This window comes from Colius striatus, chromosome 14, assembly GCF_028858725.1.
Source record: "Colius striatus isolate bColStr4 chromosome 14, bColStr4.1.hap1, whole genome shotgun sequence".
NCBI lineage: Eukaryota > Metazoa > Chordata > Aves > Coliiformes > Coliidae > Colius > Colius striatus.
Window position 1 is genome coordinate 4,419,435 of NC_084772.1, and position 17,770 is coordinate 4,437,204.

Consider the following 17,770-nt stretch of genomic DNA (forward strand, 5'->3'; position numbering starts at 1 on the left):
ATAGCCAACATTTTTCCTTCTGTCTTTGTGTGTTGAAGACAGATGAAGGGGACAAGAACCCGCTTCTCACTTAGGCAGCTCACAACTCTTAGGCCCTGGATAAGAGGATGAGGAATCTACCAAAGAAGAGAGTTTTATAAATCTTTTTATACTTACTCAACCATAGCTTAAAACAGAAAATAACTTAATTGATGTTTAGCAATACAGAAGGCTGGTGGGATGTGTGTTCAGAGGAAAACATTCACGTTTCCCAGCTGCTTGGCACCGGTACAGATACATCTGGAAGGACAGCTTTACAATGTGAACACAGTGTGTGCTCTAATAGTACTTAAAAGAGTCTTGAAAATCACCACACAAGTGAAACACTAATGTGAGCCTCAGCTAAGGACAGGAACAGGTTATCTGCCTGTCAAAACAATGCAGCAGAACAATTGACTAAATGCTTCAAATCTGCTTTGAGTCAAGAGAAGTAAAATGTTACTTAAAACTCCTCTAATACATGTGGTACAGAGGAATGTGCTGTTTCAAAGTTGATATTCAAGCACAATTACAGTGATGGGAGAGGCAGGGTTTTTTGAAGTGTTTTTGTTGCAGCCTTAGTAAAAAAAATACATTCCTCCTTTGTTTTCTCCAGGCCTCAGTTGCTGGTGCTTCTGAAACTTGATGAAGATTTGCATGTAAAATACCCCAGACTGTTAACATTTGCATCCCAGCTGAAAGCTGGGAAAGGTTTGACTATCATAGGATCAGTGATCCAAGGGAATTTCCTGGAAACATACGGAGAAGCTCAGGCTGCTGAACAGGTCAGTGTTAAGTAAAAAGGAGTGAGTGGGCAGATAATGTAAAAGTTTTGTAATCCTACATGGGAAAAAGCATCTCAGTAAGGCTCTGTGAAACTCAGGACAAGTAGCACTCCAGCTGCTTGCTAAAGGGCTTGCAAACATGTTTCAGCTGCCGGTTGGAGTTTTGGAAATGTTAAAAGATCAATGCTTGCAACTTGTGTGAACAGCCTTACTGCACAGAACTCTCTTCATTTGTAAGAAATAATTACTGTGGAAGTTTGTGTGTGCTGATGAATGGAGGGAAGAAGGCTGTTTAGTTTTCTGAACATAGCAAAAGACATTTTAATAACTGTCAGTTATTACAAACACAGCAAATGTGCTCTGTGTGTGATACAGTGTGATGATACATTAGCTACAAAAGGCATTAAAGGATGGTCCTGAAAATCCGTTGGTAAATGATTTCGTCTTCCTGTGGAAGTGTGAACCAGGAATTTACACTGTAATCATGTGACAGAAAAATAGAGTTCCTTGTAGTTGTGAAGCTTTTCCTTGTCTGTCTTGCAGACTATTAAGAATATGATGGACATTGAGAAGGTGAAAGGATTTTGTCAAGTAGTTGTAGCCAATAAAGTTCGAGAAGGAATTGCCCACTTGATCCAGTCCTGTGGACTAGGTGGCATGAAACACAATACTGTGGTTTTGGGATGGCCATATGGCTGGAGACAAAGCGAAGATCCAAGGTCATGGAAGACCTTCATAGGTGAGCTTCAAAGCTTCTGTGTGGTCAGACACGGTGGACAGAGATGTTTATTACACGTGGTACACTCAGGGTTTTTTAACAGAATCCTGGTGAGATGGGGTTTGGGTTTTAGTCTGTTTTGTTCAGTATTCATTGTGAAGTAGATCATTTCTCACCAGACTCTGTTTGAAATACAACTTCTTGTAGGTAAAAGACCAATGTAAGATATCCAAAGATTAATCTAGAGGCTAAAATCTCTCTGTCTAATGAATGCTTAAAAGCTTACAGATTTGAGAGATACTGTTTTTCTGATAAAGTGTAATTTGTTTCCTATGTAATCTCTTACCTCTCCAAGTCCTAACCTGTCCGTCTCTCTTCACCACTTGGAGCTAACAATCTCCTTGCGTGTTCTTTCCTTATGGTCTAGTTACTTAACCCAGTCATATTAGAACAGCAGATGCCTTCTCCTCATATTTAGCTCAAAGTTATCTGCTTTTATTTCAAAGGTGAGCCAGGGCTCATGTTTGTGTAAGTCTGCTTTATCCTGGCTGTGTCATTGGGTCTGACCTGCCTGTACAGGCCTTGCTGTACGTACTTATCTTTATGTAAGCGATGACTTTAAGGTTTGCTGACGTGTTCAGTGAGTAACTCTGTATGTTTGTTCAACCATAAACCACTCTTGCAGAATGGGAAGTAACTGTTTGCTCTTCCTCTTTTTGGCAGGTACTGTTCGCTGCACAACTGCAGCCCACCTGGCTCTGCTGGTTCCCAAAAATGTCTCTTTCTACCCCAGCAACCACGAGCGTTACAATGAAGGCAACATCGACGTGTGGTGGATTGTGCATGACGGTGGCATGCTGATGTTGCTTCCTTTTCTTCTCAAACAGCACAAAGTAAGGAGCTAGCCAAAGAATGATTGTCATCCAACTGCTGTGTGCGTTAAAGAAGCGAGTTCCAGTAGTAGAGCCTGTATTGATAAACCAGAGTGAAAATACTGATGCGTGTTCTGTTGCTTAGAGCAAAACATGACTGGTTCAGATACTGAGTTTACATTCCCTCCCCAGGTTTGGAGAAAATGCAAAATGAGAATCTTTACTGTAGCTCAGATGGATGATAACAGCATCCAGATGAAGAAGGACTTGGCTACTTTCCTCTATCAACTCCGAATAGAGGCAGAGGTAGAAGTGGTAGAAATGGTAAGGGATTTGAGCTCCTTTGTCACTTAGTGATGCAAATGGTGGGGTTTGGTTATGACTCAATTATAAGCCCAGTATTTTTTTTCTTACTTCTGCAGCACAACAGTGATATCTCAGCATACACTTACGAGAGAACTCTTATGATGGAGCAGAGATCTCAGATGCTGAGGCAAATGAGGCTGACAAAAACAGAGAGGGAAAGGGAGGTATGTCATTTGTGGTTGACTGCAATGGGCTGCTGAGGTGATGACATAAGGAGTTTTTTATAGCTGCTGCTTAAATGTAACTCTTCTAAAGACACAAGGAAGTACTTTTAGTGTAGCCTTTTTGTTTCCCAAAATTGCCTGTAGTCACTGAAGAGCCTGGTTGTGCTTGCAAAACCATGCTGGAAATTCTTCAGTTTTGGGGGGAAATGATGGCAGTATATACACTGTAGAAAGAATTTCTGTGTTCCCCTTTCAATGTAAATGGTACTTGATGTAAGTCTCAGCCCTTTCTTGACCTTGTTTTTGCTTTTTGTGGGACATCTGGGACTTGTCTCAATTTATAGTATATCCTGTTTTCCTACTGACGATTTTGTTCCAGTCTGAACCCTTAGGACACGTAGGTATGAAAGGTGCAGATGATCCATTTCTTCTGCATGTGTTTGTCCAACTTTGTTGTTGCCAGTTTTGAGTCAGACTTGTCCATTGTTTCAGACTGTGTCATGATGTGAGCCAGACTGACCTTTTTTCTTACATAGACATGGGTCTGTTTGTCCAAATTCTGCACAGCTTACACCCACCAAAACTGTTCAGTATGGTATTATGTGCTAAGGCAGATGCCTGGTATCACAGCTGTCCTAAAGGCAAGATTGACTTGCACAAAATAAAGGATACAGTGGAACAAAAAAGTGCTTCATTGCTTAAACAGAACCAGAGAACATAAAGTCTCTGAGTTCAACTTGTCATTCATGTGCCCTCTAGGCTCAGCTGGTAAAGGACAGACATTCAGTAGCACGTCTGGAGAGTCTCTACTCAGATGAAGAAGATGAGGGGGACACAGTTCCTGACAGCATCCAGATGACCTGGACAAAAGAGAAATGTGATGCTGAGAAGCGGAACCGAGGCAGTGCCGTGGGAAACTTTAGAGATCTTATCAGCATTAAGCCGTGAGTCTTGTCTAAGTCAACAGTTCACACCTCCTGCAACTCTAGCTGTGCTGTGCTTTTATTATCTTTTGTCTCCTGATCCTTGGTTTAGGCTTGTGCAATAAACATTGAGACCTGACTACTGAAAGACAGCAGTTAGTCTCCTGAGAGATCTTGAACCAGTTATATGTGGCATTCACAGTCAAATTCTATATTGGAGCTGTTATTTCCTGTTAGAACCCTCCCACTGTCTTCCAAATACCTCCAACAAAACACACAAGTGAAAAACCATTTCACTCATCAGAATTACATTAAAAGGCTGATGGTTTCATTAGCTAACGTGCAGCAGGGACATTTAACACAGCCATGGAGAAGCTGTGGAGGTGGTGATGAATGACTGTGAGCAGAGTCTGTGTGTGATGAAACCCTCTCGGCAGACTCGCCGCACTGACACCTTACAACAGCCTCAGTATTAGCACATGTGTGCCCCTGGAACAGCTAGAAGGAAAGCTCTGGTTTGGCTTTGTGTGAAAAATGTGTGAATCTCCTGTGACCTTTTTGATGTACTACAGCTTGCACAAAGAGTTCACCCAGTCAGCTCTGCATCTTTGGCAAAGTTCCACATCTTTCTTCCTAATAAATTACTGAGAATTCAAATCTGTTCTAGGCTGAACCATACTGTAGAAACTCTGGTGAATTTGGTGTTAACTACCTGTACTTTTTCCTCTTCCATGCTTTCAGAGAGTGGAAAATCTTGTAAGTTTGTTATTTAACTTAGAAGTACATTAAGGTGGTTGAGAGGGAAGACTTGCTTTTCTCAACTAAAGGCAGGAAAACCTTATAGAAGAAAAGGAGCTAGAGTGGAGCAGTCTCAGCAGTGTTCAAAAGGAGCAGGATTAGCTGCCTCAGTATCATTATAAATAGCATGTAACAAACTACGAGAGTTGCTCTAGCAAGAACTAAGTCAGGATAGAAAACAATTTCAGGTCTGAACTTATTTCTCTAAGCAGAATGTGACACAAGAAATGGGAAACGTTACTCATTTAAAGAAGCTCTCATGCCACAACACTGCCATGGTGTTGTTTCTGGACACCAAACAAACTCTTACTTATAGCCTACACCTTCAGATCACTGGGGAGATGCCAGTTTTAAATGGTGCTTTAGAGAACACCAGACCTTTAGTTTTCAATTCCTTTTCCAAAACTCTGTAGTTAATAACAGTGCATTGTTTCTGGTGCTGCTTTCTTCCTCACTTCCTGTCAACATGAGCTGGCCTCTGTGGTCCTTGGCTTTCTGAAGCTGAGGTGGTGAAGGCAGAGGATGTCCTTGTTCTAAATTAAGTAAGAACATGAAATATCAGAGTGGTAACTGCAAATTGTGCTGTCAGTGTAATAAACGTTATTCTTACCAGTGCATTTCTTTGCAAACCTAAATAATTGGAAGAGAGAACACTGAAGACTTTCACTCATAATGTAAAGGTGAATTAATAAAACTATGGATTTGTGTTTGGTTTGTTTCTACCAATACTTTGATTTTAATATATTAAAATGAAGGAAAAAAACCAAGTGGAAGATGTTCAAAGCTGAAAATCCATTCTGCCTTGGAGGAATCTATTTCTGTATTGTTTTTCCTTTTATGTTACCAAAATAATAGTTGATTTCCGGTAGGAAGGAAATATTCTCTGTCTCAGAACCCCCAAAGGATACTTTCCAATTCTGTTCCTGCATGAACTGGTGTTATTTTGTGATCATATATTCGGAATAATTCATCCTGTTACCTTTTTCAGCCTGGATCCATAAGCAAGCTTATGAGATCATGCTGCATCTATTCCCTTCTCTCCCAAAACTTTAGAACCAAGTGGCTACTCAAATTTGAAAGCATGATTGAGATTTTAGAGATACTTGAGTCATATGTGTTTGTTATAAACAGCCAGGCAAGGTGGTTGATGAGTGTCCAAGTGAAGGAAAGGTGAAAATCCTTAGTGCACTACAGGAGAACGCCATAAGCAGCCGTATGTCAGCCATTGAATCTGTAGGAAACCAGGCTTTCTCTGGAGAGGTCAACTGCCCTCATGGGAACTGTGGGCTGAGCACGTGGTGCCAGTCTCCTGCTCGATTCCAGTGGTCTCTCAGAGAGAGTTCTGGGGTGCTGAGTGCGGAGCAGTGCGTGGTCTGTGCTGCCAGGGGGTGAGGGGTCTGGAGCAGCTGCAGGGGGGAAGGCCCTGCAGTCACAGGGCTCCACAGTCAAAGGGCCTGTCCCCTCGTGAAAATGTGTTTTGACTTCTTATGCAAGATTAAATCAGCTTTATACATTGTCTTCCTTGAAGAGCAATGTAACTTTGTAAACTGGAGACTTGACTCCAGGGATCTGAAACCGATGGGCTTTAGTACCTGAAGGACTCTGGGAGATCTCTGGTGTTTCCGTCGTTAAGGTTGCAAAACTGTACTGTGCATTGAGTTGACATTTAACAGGGTATTTAGGGGATTTAAGGCATGTTTTTAAAGGCCTTTTTCAGTGATTCAGTTTTCAGAGTCATGTTTCTAACAGTAAGCCTGAATGTGCTTCTTCTGCAGGAACCAGTCTAACGTCCGAAGAATGCACACAGCAGTGAAGCTTAACGAGGTCATCGTCAACAGATCCCACGATGCCAGACTGGTGCTCCTCAACATGCCTGGCCCTCCAAAGAATACTGATGGCGATGAGAACTGTATCCTTTCAGGCAAGGCCTAGTCCACAGAGAAGACCTTTCTTTAATCTGTGCTCTCAAATCAGTTTTGCTCCAAATGCTGCAACGTGTGACCAGGTGTTTGCTGAGGGCAGGGTACTGGCTTGTGGCTGAGGTGTAGTCAGTGCTTAAAGATGCCACTGGTGTCTCTGGAAGCCTTGTAGGTTTGAATTCACTCTTGACTAAGTTCTGACTGGATGGTATTTATTTATTTATCAAATTAGATGTATTTAGTTTAGGTGTCAGTAGTGGGTCTAGCAGGTGTTCAGGCAGGTGTTCAGAGCAGCCAGCGCTCTGGGCAGAGCTGTGTGTGAACTGGAGTGAGCAGGAGGTCCTGAAAGGAGCAGGTGGGTATTGCCCTCACATCAGTCTGGGAGCTCAGCTCCAAGCACAGTGCTCTGCTGAGATCCAAATTCAAACCCACAGGATTTGGATACTTAGGGGCATGGGGCAAGTATCTCCCTGAGTACAGGGGAGTTGTCATCTGGTGAGCCTGCTGGCACTGCAGTTCTCTCCCCACAACTGCTACTCAGCCTTGGTTTTGGGCCATTAAATTCACAAACTTTTCACTGGCCTGTGCAAAAAAAATGTGTCACAAGTCACAAATCACAGGCCAACTGACTGTTTTCTCTCCTAAATATAGACAGTAGTGGTGGCTGTTTCACACAGTCTGCTGACCAAAGAAGGGTAAAAACATCTGTCTGGGCGTAAAGGGGATTTCAATGACAGCTACTACAGCTCAGGAGATTTTGACCTTGAGGTTATGGGTGAGGGTGCTTCATCCTCCACCCTTGCCTGGAGTCTGAGCCAGTCTGACTAAAAACCTCTCAATATTTACAGAGAGCAGCTGGGAGGGAGCATGTAGCCCAGTGCCACCAGCATCCCTGCTGGGCCTGGCTCTGGGCAGTGGTGGCTTTGGGTGGCTCTGCCTCTCTGTCCTTTCAACAGTGTCTGAGAAGCTGTGAGTACACCCAGTAATTCTTCTATACAATAGCATAGGAGCTCACTGAATATCTGCCAGGAGAACTGCTAAGGTAAGTTCAGTTAGTATTGATGTTCCATTTTGTCAGTAGTAAGGCTGGCTATGGGAGGAGAGCACCCTCCGCCAGATGAGACTCCCAGCTACAACCACCTCACCACATAAACGCAACGCAGAGGCTAATCACTGCCTACTTGGGTTTGGTATTTCTTTTGTCCTTGACTTCACTGAAACAGACATGGAGTTTCTTGAAGTCCTGACTGAGGGTCTGGAGAGAGTGCTACTCGTTAGAGGCGGCGGCCGAGAAGTCATCACAATCTACTCCTGATTTAGTGCAAGCTCCCAGCGCTGGGCTCCATTTGCCTTCTTGGTGATAACGGACATTCCAGATTAAAATGGAGAAGAAAAAAAGGTTTTTTGCCTAACTTTCTCCTCATCCAGTCCTAGTCATTGTCTTTCCATTTGCAACATTACATATCTTTTGGGGTTGCAGTATTGTTCCACCACCCAGTTAGCAACAGAACTTAATTGTGAAGCTGCCACATTATTCAGTTTCTGCTTTTTGGTACTCCAGCATTTGTGCATGTAGTTTTAACACTAAACTTATTTTTAGTCAGCACTGCTATGTGCAGTATTTTTAGTAACTGTATGTAAAGTTAGGACACAAAAGCCAGTTACTGTAAAAAGATTTTAAAAGCTTTTTATATTAGGTTTGGGGGGGGTAGAATTACATAATATAGCGGCTAGTTTCTGCTGAAGTTCAGCTATAAAGCATTTTCTAAGAGCACACTAAATTGTATGAGAGGACTGAAAAAAAGCTTTGCTTTGGTTTTTCTGGGTTTATTTCCAGAACTAAACTCTCAGTATTGGATAAGAATTTATACTTTTAATACATTTATTGATAGAGATTTAAATAAATTATGTTGATAGAGTTGAAATTATGTATGTAGCTTGCTACACATTGTGTTGCTTCTGAGACTTGAGGTTCTGTGAGGCCAGATCCTTATTTATTTTTGTATTTATTTGTCAGAAATACCGGATACACAGATGCAGACTGTTTAGGTTAACAGAGATCTCACAATAAATTCTGAATCCTCAGTGGATTGAAAGACCAGTCCTGTGCAGTTCTTCCATGCTTTAAATTTCTTGCAGACCATCCATCAAAGTACCTTGAGCATGTTGGAGTCCCGTCTGTAGAGCCAAGCGCTATGCTGCACGCACAGCGATGGGATTGCCCTTGCACAAGTACAGGGGACCTGCTGCTTCATTGTATGCTTTATGCCCTTAGAGGAAAAAGAAGACAAGAAGACCTATATTAACCAATAAGTCTCTGGAGATATCAAGCCTGTTAAGTTGTACTTTCTGTACAGAACATTCGTATTTTTTCAATAAAAGGTTGCATACACTTGGAAGCTGTTCCCGGTTGTTTGTGCTGTGGAGTTGGGCAAACCCCTCTGTCCTCCTGCACAGTGGAGGGGCAACACTCACTGAGCAAGCCCTCCCCTCACACTGCCCAGCCCGCCACTAACCCCTGGCCCTCAGCATCTCAGCTCCACCTTTGCAGTAGCTCCAGGGCTGGGCACTCCCCCAGCTCCCTGGGCAGCCTGGCACAGGGGCTCACACCCTGCAGGGAAACAGTTCTGCCTCAGCTCCAGTTGTAACCTCACCTGGGGCAACCTGAGCCCCTTTCCTCTTGTCATTCATTACTGGGGAGAAGAGACTGACCCCCACCTCAGTCCAGCCTCGTGGCAGGGAGTGTCAGAGAGTGCTCCTGCCTCCCCTCAGCCTCCTCTTCTCCAGGCTCAACACCCCCATTCCCTCAGCCCCTCCCCAGCCCCTTGTGCTCCAGCCCCTTCCCCAGCTCTGTGCCCGGCTCTGGCCACGCTGCAGCCCCTCAGTGTCCCTGTGGCAGTGAGTGAGGGGCCCAGCACTGAGCAGAGCCCTGGAGCTGCAGCCTCCCCAGGGCCCGGCACAGGGGCACAGGCACTGCCCTGGGCCTGCTGCCCCCCCTTGTTTCTGGCAGGGCCAGGCTGCCGCTGCCCCGGGCACGCTGCGTTCTTCCCCGCGGCCAGCAGGGGGCGCCGGGCGCTGGCCGCGGCGGGCTGTGCGCGCCTGCGGAGCCGGGAGGGGGGGGGTGGGGGGGGGTCGTGTTGCTGCTCCGAACGGCGCTCCTTCAGTTCTGGAGACTGATCGGAAACGAAACGGGATAAATTAACAAATCGCCATTTCAACAGCACCTCCTGCTCCTCTTCTGTCCCCATCTCTCACCAGGGGTTTATTCTGGCAGGAGCAGTACCCATGTGGAGTTCCCTTCTTCATACTGCAAAAGCGAGTACAAGTGTGTGTGTGACTTTAGAGCCCACACGGGAACGTGCCAACGTTTGTCACGTTACATTTCACGTCCAATCTGGTTAAGGAGGGGCAGCGCTCAGCGCAGGGGCTGTAAGTCGGAACAAGCCACTCCTGTAATCCAATCGAAGTCTAACACGATTAAGAGACTGACCCTTCTAACACCAGGCTTAAGTATTACAAGCTAATTACAATCTCATTACGAAGCACAGCTGCACAATCAACTCCTGGGTCCTACAACTTGCCTGTCAACGTTTTTGGGGCAGCTCAATAACGTCTTTAAGTTGGGCAGCCGGTGGCACATTTTTCACACCACCTGTGATAGTACAAGGCCGTTTTCTCAAGGCTGCTGCTGTGTTCTTGAAGTTCCTGGCTAGTGCAGCCCTTGACTTGTTTAAAGTGGAGCCTCTCATCTACCAGTGCCTCCTCCTTGAAGTTCCTAGGAAAAGCATGGCCAGCAGTGGCTGGCTGAGGGTGCTTATCTTTCACTGCTTTATCTCTTTACAAGTACTGGTTGTCTTCTGAGGCTTGTGGACAACTATTTGTCTTCCTGTTACTTAACAAAGCTTCTCACTGTGGTGTTAGCTTCTCTGGTGCTTGGAGGGCTTATAATGAGTAGGATTTGGGATTTGGACTGTTCTTTGATACCTCTCTGGTTGGACTCAATGGGGAGTGTTCAGATGGTTAAATAACCAGGAAAGTGCAGAGCCATGGCACTGGTGGAGACTGATGCGATTGTAAGGGAAAATTAAGGCCAGCGGCTTTTTTCCTTCCTTGCACCCCTTGTGTAGGAGCAGATGTGTGACATCTTGGTTTTTCAAGCTGGGCTCTGGTGAGAGTCAGTGTTGAGGTGGGAGTTTGGACAGTTCAGTAACTGGGGCAGCACAGAGCCCCACTTTTGGTGGAGATTCTGGTGTAACACTAAGCAGAGATTAGAGCCAGCAGGTGTGTTCCCGGCACCTCTCGTTTGGGAGCGGTTGCGAGACGACTTCAATTTTGTAGCTGGACTCGGGCAAGAGTCTGAGTGTGGGGATGGGCAGTGCTGCCATTCAACGAGACCTGGACAGGCTGGAGGGCTGGGCAGAGAGAAATCTAATGAAACTCACCAAGGACAGGTGGAGAGTCTTGGCAAGGAATCACCCCATGTACCAGTACAGGCTGGGGAATGAACTGTTAGAGTAGTGCCTGGATGAGTTCCTGTGTGCCCTACTCTAGGTGGTGCTGCTCTGGCAGGGGGGTTGCACTGGATGAGCTTTCAAGGTCCCCTCCAGCCCTTGAGATTCTGTGATTCTCTGAAAGCCCAGAGCCTCGGTACTGGGGAGTTCCTGATCCGTGTCTAAGGGAAGATGAAGAGAAGCTACTTGTTTCTTTGCTGCCTCCTCTTGTTTGTGACACATTTTCAGGTTTGGAGCCATGCTCTGCGGAAAGCAAAGTGTTGAGGTGGAAGAGCTTTTGGATGGTGATGTTACTTAAATTCGTCAGAATTTCTCCCTCTCGTGCTGGAGCTTATCCTCGGGTCTCAGAGCGGCCGCGTTTGCTTTCTGAGCGCTGCCCAGGTCGGTGCCGCCCGGGCGGTCTCATTCGGGGCACCAAACGACCACGATATAAGGGGCACACAGACGGAGTGCTGCGCCTTCCGTTGCGTGCACAGAACCACCGCGGCCGGACTGCAGGAGCTGCGTGGCCTTCAGAAAGAACTCTCGCAGCAGGAGCGAGTGGTCTATGGAGGGGCAGTGCGGGCTGCCTATGAACGCTCAGTGCAGGCGGTGTGTGGAGGGGCAGTGCGGGCTGCCTATGAACGCTCAGTGCAGGCGGTGTATGGAGGGGCAGTGCGGGCTGTGTGTGAACGCTCAGTGCAGGCGGTGTGTGGAGGGGCAGTGCGGGCTGTGTATGAACGCTCAGTGCAGGCGGTGTGTGGAGGGGCAGTGCGGGCTGCCTATGAACGCTCAGTGCAGGCGGTGTATGGAGGGGCAGTGCGGGCTGTGTATGAACGCTCAGTGCAGGCGGTGTATGGAGGGGCAGTGCGGGCTGTGTATGAACGCTCAGTGCGGGCAGTGTATGGAGGAGCAGTGCGGGCTCTCTGTGAACGCTCAGTGCAGGCGGTGTATGGAGGGGCAGTGCGGGCTGTGTATGAACGCTCAGTGCGGGCTGTGTATGGAGGAGCAGTGCGGGCTGTGTATGAACGCTCAGTGCAGGCGGTGTATGGAGGGGCAGTGCGGGCTGTGTATGAACGCTCAGTGCAGGCGGTGTATGGAGGGGCAGTGCGGGCTGTGTATGAACGCTCAGTGCGGGCAGTGTATGGAGGAGCAGTGCGGGCTCTCTGTGAACGCTCAGTGCAGGCGGTGTATGGAGGGGCAGTGCGGGCTGTCTGTGAACGCTCAGTGCAGGCGGTGTATGGAGGAGCAGTGCGGGCTGTCTGTGAACGCTCAGTGCAGGCGGTGTATGGAGGGGCAGTGCGGGCTGTGTATGAACGCTCAGTGCAGGCGGTGTATGGAGGGGCAGTGCGGGCTGTGTATGAACGCTCAGTGCAGGCGGTGTATGGAGGGGCAGTGCGGGCTGTGTATGAACGCTCAGTGCAGGCGGTGTATGGAGGGGCAGTGCGGGCTGTGTATGAACGCTCAGTGCAGGCGGTGTATGGAGGGGCAGTGCGGGCTGTGTATGAACGCTCAGTGCAGGCGGTGTATGGAGGGGCAGTGCGGGCTGTGTATGAACGCTCAGTGCAGGCGGTGTATGGAGGGGCAGTGCGGGCTGTGTATGAACGCTCAGTGCAGGCGGTGTATGGAGGGGCAGTGCGGGCTGTGTATGAACGCTCAGTGCAGGCGGTGTATGGAGGGGCAGTGCGGGCTGTCTGTGAACGCTCAGTGCAGGCGGTGTATGGAGGAGCAGTGCGGGCTGTCTGTGAACGCTCAGTGCAGGCGGTGTATGGAGGGGCAGTGCGGGCTGTGTGTGAACGCTCAGTGCAGGCGGTGTATGGAGGGGCAGTGCGGGCTGTGTATGAACGCTCAGTGCAGGCGGTGTGTGGAGGGGCAGTGCGGGCTGTCTGTGAACGCTCAGTGCAGGCGGTGTATGGAGGAGCAGTGCGGGCTGTGTATGAACGCTCAGTGCAGGCGGTGTATGGAGGGGCAGTGCGGGCTGTGTATGAACGCTCAGTGCGGGCAGTGTATGGAGGAGCAGTGCGGGCTCTCTGTGAACGCTCAGTGCAGGCGGTGTATGGAGGGGCAGTGCGGGCTGTGTATGAACGCTCAGTGCGGGCTGTGTATGGAGGAGCAGTGCGGGCTGTGTATGAACGCTCAGTGCAGGCGGTGTATGGAGGGGCAGTGCGGGCTGTGTATGAACGCTCAGTGCAGGCGGTGTATGGAGGGGCAGTGCGGGCTGTGTATGAACGCTCAGTGCAGGCGGTGTATGGAGGGGCAGTGCGGACTGTGTATGAACGCTCAGTGCAGGCGGTGTATGGAGGGGCAGTGCGGGCTGTGTATGAACGCTCAGTGCAGGCGGTGTATGGAGGGGCAGTGCGGGCTGTGTATGAACGCTCAGTGCAGGCGGTGTATGGAGGGGCAGTGCGGGCTGTGTATGAACGCTCAGTGCAGGCGGTGTATGGAGGGGCAGTGCGGGCTGTCTGTGAACGCTCAGTGCAGGCGGTGTATGGAGGGGCAGTGCGGGCTGTCTGTGAACGCTCAGTGCAGGCGGTGTATGGAGGGGCAGTGCGGGCTGTGTATGAACGCTCAGTGCAGGCGGTGTGTGGAGGGGCAGTGCGGGCTGTGTATGAACGCTCAGTGCAGGCGGTGTATGGAGGGGCAGTGCGGGCTGTGTATGAACGCTCAGTGCAGGCGGTGTATGGAGGGGCAGTGCGGGCTGTCTGTGAACGCTCAGTGCAGGCGGTGTATGGAGGAGCAGTGCGGGCTGTCTGTGAACGCTCAGTGCAGGCGGTGTGTGGAGGGGCAGTGCGGGCTGTCTGTGAACGCTCAGTGCAGGCGGTGTATGGAGGGGCAGTGCGGGCTGTGTATGAACGCTCAGTGCAGGCGGTGTATGGAGGGGCAGTGCGGGCTGTCTGTGAACGCTCAGTGCAGGCGGTGTATGGAGGAGCAGTGCGGGCTGTCTGTGAACACTCAGTGCAGGCGGTGTATGGAGGGGCAGTGCGGGCTGTGTATGAACGCTCAGTGCGGGCGGTGTATGGAGGGGCAGTGCGGGCTGTGTATGAACGCTCAGTGCAGGCGGTGTATGGAGGGGCAGTGCGGGCTGTGTATGAACGCTCAGTGCAGGCGGTGTGTGGAGGGGCAGTGCGGGCTGTGTATGAACGCTCAGTGCAGGCGGTGTATGGAGGGGCAGTGCGGGCTGCCTATGAACACTCAGTGCAGGCGGTGTGTGGAGGGGCAGTGCGGGCTGTGTATGAACGCTCAGTGCAGGCGGTGTATGGAGGGGCAGTGCGGGCTGTGTATGAACGCTCAGTGCAGGCGGTGTGTGGAGGAGCAGTGCGGGCTGTGTATGAACGCTCAGTGCAGGCGGTGTATGGAGGGGCAGTGCGGGCTGTGTGTGAACGCTCAGTGCAGGCGGTGTATGGAGGGGCAGTGCGGGCTGCCTATGAACGCTCAGTGCAGGCGGTGTATGGAGGGGCAGTGCGGGCTGTCTGTGAACGCTCAGTGCAGGCGGTGTATGGAGGGGCAGTGCGGGCTGTGTATGAACGCTCAGTGCAGGCGGTGTATGGAGGAGCAGTGCGGGCTGTCTGTGAACGCTCAGTGCAGGCGGTGTATGGAGGGGCAGTGCGGGCTGTGTATGAACGCTCAGTGCAGGCGGTGTATGGAGGGGCAGTGCGGGCTGCCTATGAACGCTCAGTGCAGGCGGTGTATGGAGGGGCAGTGCGGGCTGTCTGTGAACGCTCAGTGCAGGCGGCGTATGGAGGAGCAGTGCGGGCTGTCTGTGAACGCTCAGTGCAGGCGGTGTGTGGAGAGGCAGTGCGGGCTGTGTATGAACGCTCAGTGCAGGCGGTGTGTGGAGGGGCAGTGCGGGCTGTCTGTGAACGCTCAGTGCAGGCGGTGTGTGGAGGGGCAGTGCGGGCTGTGTATGAACGCTCAGTGCAGGCGGTGTATGGAGGGGCAGTGCGGGCTGTCTGTGAACGCTCAGTGCAGGCGGTGTGTGGAGGGGCAGTGCGGGCTGTGTGTGAACGCTCAGTGCAGGCGGTGTATGGAGGGGCAGTGCGGGCTGTGTATGAACGCTCAGTGCAGGCGGTGTATGGAGGGGCAGTGCGGGCTGCCTATGAACACTCAGTGCAGGCGGTGTATGGAGGGGCAGTGCGGGCTGTGTATGAACGCTCAGTGCAGGCGGTGTATGGAGGGGCAGTGCGGGCTGTCTGTGAACGCTCAGTGCAGGCGGTGTATGGAGGAGCAGTGCGGGCTGTGTGTGAACGCTCAGTGCAGGCGGTGTATGGAGGAGCAGTGCGGGCTGTGTATGAACGCTCAGTGCGGGCGGTGTATGGAGGGGCAGTGCGGGCTGTGTATGAACGCTCAGTGCAGGCGGTGTATGGAGGGGCAGTGCGGGCTGTGTATGAACGCTCAGTGCGGGCGGTGTATGGAGGGGCAGTGCGGGCTGTGTATGAACGCTCAGTGCAGGCGGTGTGTGGAGGGGCAGTGCGGGCTGTCTGTGAACGCTCAGTGCGGGCAGTGTATGGAGGAGCAGTGCGGGCTGTGTATGAACGCTCAGTGCAGGCGGTGTATGGAGGGGCAGTGCGGGCTGTGTATGAACGCTCAGTGCAGGCGGTGTATGGAGGGGCAGTGCGGGCTGTGTATGAACGCTCAGTGCAGGCGGTGTATGGAGGAGCAGTGCGGGCTGTGTATGAACGCTCAGTGCAGGCGGTGTATGGAGGGGCAGTGCGGGCTGTCTGTGAACGCTCAGTGCAGGCGGTGTATGGAGGAGCAGTGCGGGCTGTCTGTGAACGCTCAGTGCAGGCGGTGTATGGAGGGGCAGTGCGGGCTGTGTATGAACACTCAGTGCAGGCTGTGTATGGAGGGGCAGTGCGGGCTGTCTGTGAACACTCAGTGCAGGCTGTCTATGAACACTCAGTGCGGGCTGTCTGTGAACACTCAGTGCAGGCTGTCTATGAACACTCAGTGCGGGCTGTCTGTGAACACTCAGTGCGGGCTGTCTATGAACACTCAGTGCGGGCTGTGTGTGAACGCTCAGTGCAGGCGGTGTATGAACGCTCAGTGCGGGCTGTGTGTGAACGCTCAGTGCAGGCGGTGTATGAACGCTCAGTGCAGGCTGTGTGTGAACGCTCAGTGCGGGCTGCCTGTGAACACTCAGTGCGGGCTGTCTGTGAACGCTCAGTGCGGGCTGCCTGTGAACACTCAGTGCGGGCTGTCTGTGAACACTCAGTGCAGGCGGTGTATGGACAGGCAGCAAGTTAATCACGGGCTAACGGCGAGCGACGCGCATGCGCGGCGGGACTCCGTGCTGCTCTCAGTGCTGCCGCCTGGCGGCCACGAGCCAGCGCTGCCGCTCGGGGCGGAGCACTCTCGGTACCGGAGAAAAGGAGGAATACTGGGCAAAAAAATACGGGAAACAAGTGCGAAGAATCACAGAATCAATTCCGTTGGGAAAGCCCTTGAAGCTGCTGGAATCCAAGCCCTGCCCTCAGCCTGCCCAGCCCACCACTAACCCATGGCCCTCAGCACCTCAGCTCCAGATTTGCAATAGCGCCAGGGCTGGGCACTGCCCCAGCTCTCTGGGCAGCCTGGCACAGGGGCTGACACTCCTCAGGGAAAAAGTTATACCTCAGATCCAAGCTAAAGTCAGACCCAGCACTGTCCAGAGAAAAACAGCCCTGAGGAGCAGCTTTACCTCGCTGCTCTGACATTGATTGAGCCCAGTTCAAGCTGGAAATGGCCCGGACCTGCCCACGGAGCCTCTCCTCCTGCAGATACAGCACCCGGCTAAGGCAGGGACCCGCTTCCCCACGGCCCCGCTGTGCTCTGCGGTGACACTGGGACCCGCTTCCCCTCGGCTCCGCTGTGCTCTGCGGTGACACCGGGACCCGCTTCCCTCGGCCCCGCTGTGCTCTGCGGTGACACCGGGACCCGCTTCCCTCGGCCCCGCTGTGCTCTGCGCTGGCACCGGGACCCGCTTCCCTCGGCCCCGCTGTGCTCTGCGGTGACACCGGGACCCGCTTCCCCTCGGCCCCGCTGTGCTCTGCGGTGACACCGGGACCCGCTTCCCTCGGCCCCGCTGTGCTCTGCGGTGACACCGGGACCCGCTTCCCTCGGCCCCGCTGTGCTCTGCATTGGCACCGGGACCCGCTTCCCTCGGCCCCGCTGTGCTCTGCGGTGACACCGGGACCCGCTTCCCCTCGGCCCCGCTGTGCTCTGCGGTGGCACCGGGACCCGCTTCCCCACGGCCCCGCTGAGCTCTGCGGTGACACCGGGACCCGCTTCCCTCGGCCCCGCTGTGCTCTGCGGTGGCACCGGGACCCGCTTCCCCACGGCCCCGCTGTGCTCTGCATTGGCACCGGGACCCGCTTCCCCACGGCACCGGGACCCGCTTCCCCACGGCCCCGCTGTGCTCTGCATTGGCATCGGGACCCGCTTCCTCACGGCACCGGGACCCGCTTCCCTCGGCCCCGCTGAGCTCTGCATTGGCACCGGGACCCGCTTCCCTCGGCCCCGCTGAGCTCTGCGGTGGCACCGGGACCCGCTTCCCTCGGCCCCGCTGAGCTCTGCGGTGGCACCGGGACCCGCTTCCCTCGGCCCCGCTGAGCTCTGCGGTGGCACCGGGACCCGCTTCCCTCGGCGCCGCGCACTGGCCGGGTGCTGCGGCCTCCGTGCCGCCAGGGGGCGCGGCGGGGCGGCGTGCCGAGGCGGGCGGGCGGGGCCCGGCGGGGCCGG

At 52.0% G+C, this 17,770-nt stretch overlaps 1 protein-coding gene across 3 annotated transcripts in view; it reads left to right on the forward strand.

Annotated features, from left to right (window-relative positions):
• SLC12A4 (solute carrier family 12 member 4) overlaps nucleotides 1-8,962 on the forward strand; it is a 49,695-nt gene extending 40,733 nt beyond the window's left edge. For 2 of the 3 annotated variants that reach the window (XM_062007915.1, XM_062007916.1), the window contains exons 17-24: nucleotides 635-803; nucleotides 1,347-1,542; nucleotides 2,245-2,414; nucleotides 2,586-2,717; nucleotides 2,816-2,923; nucleotides 3,683-3,867; nucleotides 6,420-6,553; nucleotides 7,787-8,962. In XM_062007915.1, coding sequence (XP_061863899.1) covers nucleotides 635-803; nucleotides 1,347-1,542; nucleotides 2,245-2,414; nucleotides 2,586-2,717; nucleotides 2,816-2,923; nucleotides 3,683-3,867; nucleotides 6,420-6,553; nucleotides 7,787-7,878 — 1,186 coding nt within the window. In that variant the 3' untranslated portion in view covers nucleotides 7,879-8,962. The remainder of the gene's footprint in view (nucleotides 1-634; nucleotides 804-1,346; nucleotides 1,543-2,244; nucleotides 2,415-2,585; nucleotides 2,718-2,815; nucleotides 2,924-3,682; nucleotides 3,868-6,419; nucleotides 6,554-7,786) is intronic. The other variant, XR_009819764.1, reaches the window with a different exon arrangement.
• Nucleotides 8,963-17,770: the final 8,808 nt, after the last annotated feature.